Below are 10,154 nucleotides of genomic sequence, written 5' to 3'. Positions count from 1 at the left end.
CATAACTCATTAAAACAGATGAATCAGATAAAGTACATAACTTTCAGAGGAGCCAAAATTATATACGTGTCCACAGCAGACTCTGAAGTTATTTCCACATTATGTACAGTGAACAGTCCTGTGACATGATGACTCACATCACTTCCTATAGTGTAATGGGAGACCTGGGTAATATAACTGGTATCAAAACATTGTCAACTGAAAACTGCAGAGAAAAGAATGCTGACTTAGCTTTAAAAATACTTTCAAATGGAGAGGTGCTCATTGTGAGGTGGGCTTTGTACCCACGTAAGAAAGTAGTGATTAAACAACTTTTAAGTCTCCCAAGTTAATATAAATGATAAAAATGATTTATCTTTAATTTAATTAATTAATGTTATGGGTTGTACCATTATGGGTTTGTCATAATGGTACATGCAATTTAAAAAAATACCTTTTAATTTATTAACGTGGGTGTCTTGGAGTTTTCACTACTTTCTTTCTCACATTCTCAAGTGACTAGTTAAAAGTAACACAATATAAAACTGCTGCTCACAGACTGATCTGAACCTTCGAAAAGCAAAATCCTAAATTTCATGCTCCGAATGTGCATTTATGTTAGCCCTACTTACTGTGGGCAGTATTGTGCCCCAAAGCAAGGATGGCTATTTATAACGCTCTCAGATTGAAATATCTAAAGTCAAGCCTCTATCCAGGTGTCCCAACTGTGGGTTGGGACACCCAGGAGGGTCCACACATGATTTTGGGGAGAGGGGGTCCTCGGATTATTTGCTTAAAGGACCACTTCACCACCTTTCAACCCATCTTCATATAATTGCTCCTTACTACCAACAGTCATTAAGACATGCGAATCCCTTGACTCCTTCAAAACCGCTCTCAAAGGGCACCTACGGATGGCTGCAATTCGAAACTGGCCCCCGTAAAATCTGAATCCCCCCCACCGCCCCCCCCTTTTCCCCTCACTGTATATGTTTCTTTTCCCTTTTTACCTCCATTATGATGAATTCCTGTACTGTTCTTTGTCTATATAGAAGTGTCTATTTGTACGTCTCTAAATGTTTTGATGAATTGAACAAGTGTAATGCTTAATTGGGTCGTCCACTCACAGTTAACAGCCTTTGTATTGAGTTTGTGCTTGAAATGTACTGTAATTCTGCAAACTGTTAATAAAATTTTCAATCAATCAAACCAATGTTCATGATAAAATACCACCATTTCTTTCTACTCAATCTTGGTCTCATAGGAGGGCTGCAGTTCAGTAACACATCCACTAGTGGCATCATCGTTAGGTAGATTTTAAACGAGATAAAAATATATATATATTTAGATTTGTATTATCGTGAGAACGATGGCTTTTATTATTGCATTGTCATTTTTCAGGAATAGAAAGCCTTCCGATGGATTCCCCATCGATGATGTCACTGGGTTGAAAAGTGGTGATGTGGTCCTTAATGTGCAAAAAAATGTGTACAGGGTATCTGCACATTTCTAAAGTGACAATTTAAGGACCAAATTGGCCAAATATTAAGAAAGAGCCAAATCCTTAACCTTAACCTCCTGTATTGGCCAGAAAAGTAGTCTGCGATTGTTTAAAAAGTGGCGGCATCAGGATTCGATACCAGGAGGTGTGGGTTGGGAGTCAGGTCTAATGACTAGCGAGGCACACTACCAAGCTGACTGTCAGAGTAGGGTTTTCTGGTTGTACTAGAATGTGAGAAACCCCCGCCCCACGGGCACCCCACTGAGCAAGGCACCCTTTGACCAACGGTCTAAAAGTCCTGTCTAAGGAAAAGCTAGAGAAATATCATGGAATGTGAAAGGAGTCTTTGATCCACACACCCACACAATTACCACATTTGTCTGGGGAAAAAGACAACTGTAAACAAGTAGAACACTTAATTGTCCTACATCCAATGGATTTAAGACAAGCTTACATTTAAATTTATTTTATAAATTTGCTCAGCTGTAAAACAAAAACAAAACAATAATAATGATGAGCCCGGAGCCGCCTAGTTCATGTGGTGGACACACTTCCTCCTGCCTTCCTTGGTGGACTATTATGTATGGGGCTTTGTTTTGTTTCTGTTCACTTTGTCTCGGAGAGTTCACACACACACACACACACACACACACACGCCTCAGCCCCGCCCGCCGAGCCCCGCCCATCCCGTTATACAGACAGTTAACTAATAGACTGGAGCTGTGTTTTGGGCAAAATGGAAAATGACTGTCGATTACCCACAACGAAAGTTTTACTGTACAAAACAAATGTTTTTTTCATTTCCTGAAAAATGAACATTTTGGATTTGGATTTAGGAGACAGCAGAGATAACAATACGTGTAGGCCTATAGTCTGTGTAGTGTCTAGTCTAGTTTATGCTATTCAGATTACACACGGAATATCATACAATAATAAAATACAAATCATATAGCAACTTCGGTTATAGGCCTACATTACAAAGTAAAATTTAGGAGCTCCGGTATAGGAATACTTCTAGTGATCGTCTTTTCAGGCAGTGACCCCTCAAAATAACCATATTTGACTCCCCAATATAATCACATTTGAACTGGGGGTTCCCCCACCCCCAGGGCCCAGACACTGACTTGGAATCGTAGGAATTGAGGCATTCAAATTTTTACTTGAAAACTAAATAGCAGATCTACACGCTTTCCTATGTATTATTTGTTTATAAGCTGTTTTTATAAGCCTACAATTTGTTGTTGATTACTTTTGATGCAGCAAGGGTCTTTAACAATCTCTGGGTATTACATTTTTTAATTGTGACTTAACTGTACTGTCAACTGGGGACCTCCCAAAAATCACGAGGGGCCAACAGGTTGGGAAGTGATGGCCCACTGGTTTATGTGATGTTATTCCATGCAGAATGCCTACTTTAGCTCCTGTTTCCATTAAAATGAATGAAATGCTTGTACTTTACATTAGAAGCTCATTACAAGCTGAAAATGCATCACATTTTGAGCTTATCAGCTATTGTGCTACTTTTGTGTGACTGTAGAGTCAGACAGTGTAGACTGACAAAGTGGGGCATTCATTTACAAAAAAAACATAAAGGTAAAATATGGTTAAGAGGTTTCTGCCAGACTATGATATACTTATAGCCACATCGGAAGACGAGAAAGTGAAAATAAAGATGTGTGCGACACTGAGTCTGCGAGCATGCCTGTGTTTGGAGGAGTCCAATGAGATGCAGAACACTGCATTTCAATTAGCACAACCATGACTCTCCTGGAAGAACAAATCACATTAGTAAGCCAGCAGGCAAACACTTTATTCTGATAGGTCCAGGAAACAGGCTGTTATATCATGTATACTGATTTCTAGGTCTCCTAAACAATCCCTCTGCTGTGAAAGACTATTTCATTGAATCTGGAGTTACCTCAGAAAATTACACACGTACAGGCACAGCCATGCATGTTGGTGAGGCGGCCTGACATTTTGTGAAAGCCACAGCATCTAAATATTGCCCTGCCCATCTATTAACAAAATAGTTATTGACTTAAAAGTCAAGTAACACATTTTGAGTAATATTCTGAAATATTAAATACTAGCATGAATTTTGGAACATAAGCAAAAAAAGAAAAAAACATCCTCCAGAGCTGCAACAGCACACAGAACTGTGGACAAAAGGTCTGAATTTCAACAGTTTGTCATGCAACAGTTTAAATTAAGCCATTAGACGCAGATGTTTACATCAGTTCCGAGTCGTTTTATTCCCAGCACCTATAAGTGACCCATATGGATTGGACATAACGACATTAGAATGCCTCTGGCTGTATTTAAATCAGGTCATCTACTGGGAATGTCACAAAAAGCAGCACCACATTATGCACACAAACACCTTTTATGTGTGGTTCAAGTTAAGAGCTCCCAGCACAGTTTGGGAATAAGGACCTACTGTTTGTTGTGATATTAAGCAGGATTGGGGAAAGAATAACTCTGCATACCAGCTTGCCATTTGAAAGGGATGCCTCTTAAATGTACCTAAAAGAAGAAAAGGAGACAAATAACCGAGTACAACTTTGTATAACATTGGTTTAACCTTAAAAGCAAATCTGTGTAATGACTAACTTAATCAAGCCATCATCCTTGCATGATGTTCCATTTTCACACGCCATGAGGAAGGGCAAATCTAAATGACCATCTATAAATACTAAACCCCTGAATCCCATTGTTAAGGACAATACATTAGCCATACCCACTTGGGACATTTTAAACATTTTTTTAAAGGTATCTTTTGACTCTGCATAATGAGGTCAGAACACAGAGAAAAGCAGCATAACTGCTGACCACAAAGTCAGAGGTCCAGGACGAGTTGAGTGGGTGAAGGGGACCAGCATTTTTTGGGGTATACAGGTCGGATGAGTCCAGGCCAGTATAATGACACCAAGGATTCAGCAGTGTTGTCTAAACTATGCGCCACCTAGCGGAAGTGCTTAAGACTCATGGGACCCTGGCCTGTCTTTTAGAGGTTGTCCGATACTGATTATTCAAGGCCAATGCCGATATTTTGTAGCACACGAAACGCTGAAAGAGTCCAATATCCATAATTCAAGGACTTCAGCCCCTTTCAACGCATCTTCATATAATTGGTCCTCACTAATGTTCATGCATGGCTGTGGATTTTTGTTTTTGATAGTAAACACATTTATTACGTCATCCTGAAATTCTGGGAATTCAAAGGCGACATCTTTGCCTGTGAGTTTTTGTAGACACCAGCGAAGGTCTCAACTTTGTGTTTTACATTGTTCTGTTGAGCCTTGTCCAGATGGACATGTGGATACTTCAGAAACCAGCCTACCAGTGATATAATCGTTAGGCAGATTCAAAAAATTTATTTAGATTTTTATTAATGTCAGGATTCTTTTCAGGAATTTTCAGGAATAGAAACCCTGCAGTTTTTATTAGCTTGGATTCCCCATCGATGATGTAACTGGTAGGCGGGCCCTCCTCTGGGACACAGACCAAGTAGACAGAAATGGTAGGCTACACGAGCATTAGTGAGGACCAATTATGTGAAGAAAATACAAATTTCATCCGAATATCTAATTTAAACAGATATATCGGACCACCTCTAGTTTTCAACACTTGATTCAGTTGACAATATGTCATGTTTGTTGAGAAATCCTTGTTGAAAAGCTATAACTCAAGCCATGTCAGGGCCCCATGAAACTACAGTACAAGCTATACACACTTCATAGTGCTTGTGACATTACTGTCCCATCCTTAGTATTCTGTATTCTTCATTGCAGGTGAGCTATTGGGGGTGGAGCTCCTTAAGGCTCTGAAGTGATCTGGCACAGCTGGTGATGAGGCTGCAAAGCTGGATGCTCGCCTCCAGGCAGGTGGTGGTCCGCAGCTCGTTACTGGCCCAGCGAAGTTTGGTGAGGACGGCTTCCTCTGCTTCTAGTAACAGTGGTAGAGGGGGGTTGCTTTGTGGGGAGCTAGGCATCGGAGCAGGGGGCCGAGCGGCGGCGGCGGCAACCAGGATGGGAGCAGATGGCACTAGAGGGGGGGTAACAGGTGGGGGGGGCAAAGGTCCTCTCAGCCCGAGCCCGGCGGCGGCCCCTTCACAGTGCTCCGGCCTGGGCAGTGGGACCAATCCACTTCCCTGGCTGCCGCTGGGGACCTGGTCCGGCTCCGGTGCAGGTGGGTTGGCCGCAAGTTGTCTCTCTCTGACCTGTGACAATGCTGCCTGGGCATTCAGAGCTGAGTGGGGAAGAGCGAAAACCGAGGGAGAGGTAGATAAAATAAGAGTAAAGATGGAGAGGAGAGAATAGAAGTCGGCATCTCCAAACTCATTCACTTCACTGTTTCTGTCTGTCTCTGTTTATATGTGTTTACCTGGATTGTCCTTGTCAACATCGGAGTCAAGCTCCTGACATGATACACAGTAGTTCTTCTGCTGCTTGTCCTGGAGAAGAATTGTCTAGAGAGAAAAAAAAACATTCCATGTTGTTGAATATAATACAGCTTAATGCCTTATATCATCCTTCAAAACTCAACACTAACTTGCTACTGTATGTTCTACTAAATGGAAATACGTAGGAGGAGAGGAAAATAATCCATGGGCATAAAAATGATTACAATGAATACAGAAAGTGTACATAAAGAAAACCAAGTTTAAAGTTTTTGGGTAGCATACATTCGGGATATGTGGTTCTAAAATTGCAGCACTAAAGAGCAGTGGAGAATCTTTTTTTTCTCTTCCGTTTAATCATGAGCTATGATGGACATTGTATTCTATTTTTTTCTACTTTTTTCTGTTTCTCCTTTCCTTCATTCCACAATCTTTCAGTCATGACTAGCCCCTTTTGCAACCCTGGATGCCTTTTTTGCTCTTCCCAAATGCAAAAAAAAGGTATTGTGATGACGTTTGTGGTGATCAGAGGAAGTTTTGGTAAATTCAGTCCAGCTGTCATTCCGGGCCCCTTTGCCCAGAAAGAAATTTGTCTGTGTGAATCCCATGGAAAAGTGGAGATATTTGACCAAACACTGCTAGAACTTTCACATGGATATGAAAGTAGAGGACAATATCTGACTCCAAGTCTTAGGAATTATTTAATGGGTGAGTAATAATAATAATAATAATAATGGATTGCATTTTTTATAATGCTTTTCTATGCACTACATGCTTACTCAAAGCACTTTACAATGGTCCATTCATTCATACATTGGGAGGTGAAGCGGCGAACAGTCAACGCCAGCGTCCTCACTTCCCACATTCACACACCAATGGTGCAGGCAACCACTGGAGGCAAGGTGGGATTCAGTGTCTTGCCACTTCATGTGGACACTTCATGTGGACAGGAGGAGCCGGGATTCGAACCGCCGACCCATGGATCATTGGACGACCTGCTCTACCTTCTGAGCCACAGCCGCCCAAGTAAGAGTAGACACGGAGCGCCGACCACATTTATGCCACGCAAGTCGCGCTGCAAACCGGGAGCAGATACGGGTGTTCTATGGCTGACTGTGTATTAGGGATATATGAAATATATGTATGATCACAGACATTCTAGGGCTAGGGTTTCAAATAAAACATTGATCAACTGTCAGACCACTCACCCCACATATATCACAACATTCTGCCAGCATCTTGTAGCCTTTTAGCAGGTAGCCTCCCATCAGTTTGCTGATCTTGTCTTGGCGCTCACGGCTCGCCAGGATGACCTTCATCTCTGACTCTGTCGGAGGCTCCCACTCAAAGTCATCATCATCTGCCATTAAAAGCAGCAAATTATATGGTTGCAGGCATTAGGTCTACAGTCAACAGGTCTAGGCCAACAGTCATTAAGACATGCGAATCCCTTGACTCCTTCAAAACCGCTCTCAAAGGGCACCTACGGACGTCTGCAATTCGAAACTGGCCTCCGTAAAATCTGAATTCCCACCGTCCACCCCCTTTTTCCCCTTACTGTATATGTTTCTTTTCCCTTTTTACCTCCCTTATGATGAATTCCTGTTCTGTTCTTTGACTATATATAGAAGTGTCTATTTGTACGTCTCTAAATGTTTTGATGAATTGAACAAGGTGGACCCTCTTGTAAACAAGTGTAATGCTTAATCGGGTTGTCCACTCACAGTTAACAGGCTTTGTATTGAGTTTGTGCTTGAAATGTACTGTAATTCTGCAAAATGTTAATAAATATTTCAATCAAATCAATCAATCACATGTATTTTATGTTTTTAATATTAGCTCTACACTTAATTGATGACACATTTACAGCTACAGTATATCTCAGTATATAGACATCAGTAGTATATCACGAAATGACAAGGTTAGCTTATCTTCAATGTGTTGTGTCAACTTGTGTGTTTACCATAGACGCTATACCTAGGCAAAGCGTTATGTATAGATTCCCGGCCACACCAGATTAAACGTTACTTACAAGCCTTACTCATCATATCAGTGTTGTGAGCTTGTAGATATGCCAAAAATAGAGATTCCACTCCAGTTTGAAGTGGTTCTCTGAACATCTAAATTTTTATGTCCCGCCTGTTAATTTATTATACTTTATATCACTTATTGTGATCATTTAGTAGTTAGTCCCTAATCGCAGTTATGGATTTTTCAACCAAGCTAAACAAGAAAATGTGTAAACAAAAGAAGATAACGTCAACTACTACTACGCCATGGTATTGGTAATGTTAGCTACCTGACGTTTAGCTAGCTACTTCCCTGGGTTGTCAAACTCCAATTGTAAAATGACAAAGACACGCCACAATCTTTTTTTCACCGAATATGTCAAATGAAACCCACACACACATAAATGTGTCTTAATGACCTTAGAAAAGAGTCCGAAGTTAAGTTAAAAGGTTATTGAATGTACAAACCTCCATTCAAAGCCATGTTGTCTCACAACACGTTGTACGTGATGACGTCACGCACACGCTCCTGTGAAACCGGAAGTTGCGTATGGGAGAATTGAAGATTAAATGCATGGATTAAACGATTAAAAGCAACATCAACCATTCATTGAAGTTTATGATACATTTAAGATCCTACTTGGCTTGGTAAATTTCATTAAAAAAAACCCCGAAAGGAAGAATAAATTATGATTTCACCTGTGGTTATTAACAATCTGTACAATGTACAACACAACAGTGATCCATTTTCCAAAACATTTGTGCACTCCCTGGTGGAAAATATATGTAACTACATAATGCAAAGCCTGGTGACGCGAGGTTAGAGTCAACCACAGAGTGAACCTGAAAGAGTGAAAGTTTGCAGTGGTTGGTTCTCAAACCAGAGCAGCAGCAAAATTGGCTCAGGAATGGAACAAAAACAAAACAATTCAAAGAATAAATTACATTTTCCTCCTGTGTTAATAGCTGAATGAAATGAAATGAAATGAAATCTATATTTACCCAGGGTATCTGGGCTAAGCTCAAGAACTTGTTTCCAGCCAGGCCCTGCTCATAGAACACATTTCATCGTAGTGGTTCAATGCCTTGTTCAAGGGCACTTCAGTGGTGGTAATTTTAACGTGTCGGACGGCTGATTCGAACTAGGAACCTTCCGGTATCAAGACCGCGCCGCTATCCGCCGCTATCCGTTCGGCCACCGCTGCCACAATAGGATGTTTGTTTGATTGATTGATTGATTGATTAATTGATTGAAGTATTTATTAACAGTTTGCAGAATTAGGCCTGCAGTACATTTCAAGCACAACTCAATACAAAAAACTGTTAACTGTGAGTGGACGACCAATAAAGCACAGGCACTAGACTTGTTTACAAGAGGGTCCACCTAGTTGTTGGGGCAGATCTACGCTCTTGTATTTTAACATGATAACCTCAGTAATTATGGTGGTACTTGCAGGAGAGCCAGATATTTTCTGTAAAAATAAATCATAGACTGAATCATAGTGTGGATGACATCAACTAGGCAGGATAGCCATGATGATTTGTCAGCTCCACGCATGACATTTTGCTTCGTGCTGCTGCTTTCGTTCACTTCCTTCACTATGATGACCATAGATATTTAAAAAATCACACCCGTGTGAAGTGAGGGGCACTCTTTTTTTCCCTTTTTTTTCAACAATGTATTTATTGATTTTCCTTTTTCCACACAAATGACAATACAAATATACAAAAAAACAACAATGAACATTACAAGACAATTACTCATATAAAGAAAGCAAAACAACAATAACCAAAAAAAGAAAAACAACAGCACTACTCCTCTTTGTGAGGGGCACTCTTATCATCGTACATCATCATGACATAAAATAGACACTATGACGTAAAATTGTCCATTCATGGTCAATGAGAATGTAATGTTTGTGTAGGACAAAGTTTGTGCATATACACCAAAAGTTCGTTAGAGTCCATGTGTGTCAACGGGAGGGCGGCACAAAAGTTTGTCAGAACTGCGGATGGCACACTACGCCTCAAGTCATGTCATAGGCTAGAGATGTTCGGGCCGCTACGGGGCCCTCACCTCTAGTGCCACGCCACGGCCACACCACTCCACGCGGCAACGCCGATCCGAGTAGGCTTGCACATTCACGTTACACGGTCCTCATGTCTCTCTCTCGCCCCTCTCCTTTTTCTCTCCTCCTCTCTCAGCCTCTCTCTCTCACCCCCTCTACCTCTCCCTCCCTCGGCCACTTACAGTATATTGGCTCAT

At 41.1% G+C, this 10,154-nt stretch overlaps 1 protein-coding gene across 1 annotated transcript; it reads right to left on the bottom strand.

Moving 5' to 3' along the window:
- Positions 1-3,250: 3,250 nt before the first annotated feature.
- On the bottom strand, positions 3,251-8,438 carry znrd2 (zinc ribbon domain containing 2). Its single transcript, XM_079507521.1, has 4 exons — positions 8,357-8,438; positions 7,088-7,239; positions 5,864-5,948; positions 3,251-5,728 (listed from the first exon to the last, which is right to left on the bottom strand). The coding sequence occupies exons 1-4, from the start codon at positions 8,370-8,372 to the stop codon at positions 5,277-5,279; spliced, it is 705 nt and encodes a 234-aa protein (XP_079363647.1). The 5' UTR covers positions 8,373-8,438; the 3' UTR covers positions 3,251-5,276.
- Positions 8,439-10,154: the final 1,716 nt, after the last annotated feature.

This window comes from Electrona antarctica (genome assembly GCF_951216825.1).
Source record: "Electrona antarctica genome assembly, chromosome: 8".
Lineage (NCBI taxonomy): Eukaryota > Metazoa > Chordata > Actinopteri > Myctophiformes > Myctophidae > Electrona > Electrona antarctica.
Note: the sequence above shows the minus strand (reverse complement) of the source record. Positions and strands in the feature narration are given on the sequence as shown.

Bases quoted from the DNA above. Each gene is read 5' to 3' on its own strand.
- znrd2 (XM_079507521.1), bottom strand. The intron at 5,949-7,087 runs GTGAGTGGTCTG...TTTTCTCTCTAG, and splicing joins AATGTTGTGATATATGTGGG to ACAATTCTTCTCCAGGACAA. The intron at 5,729-5,863 runs GTAAACACATAT...TTCCCCACTCAG, and splicing joins TGTTGACAAGGACAATCCAG to CTCTGAATGCCCAGGCAGCA.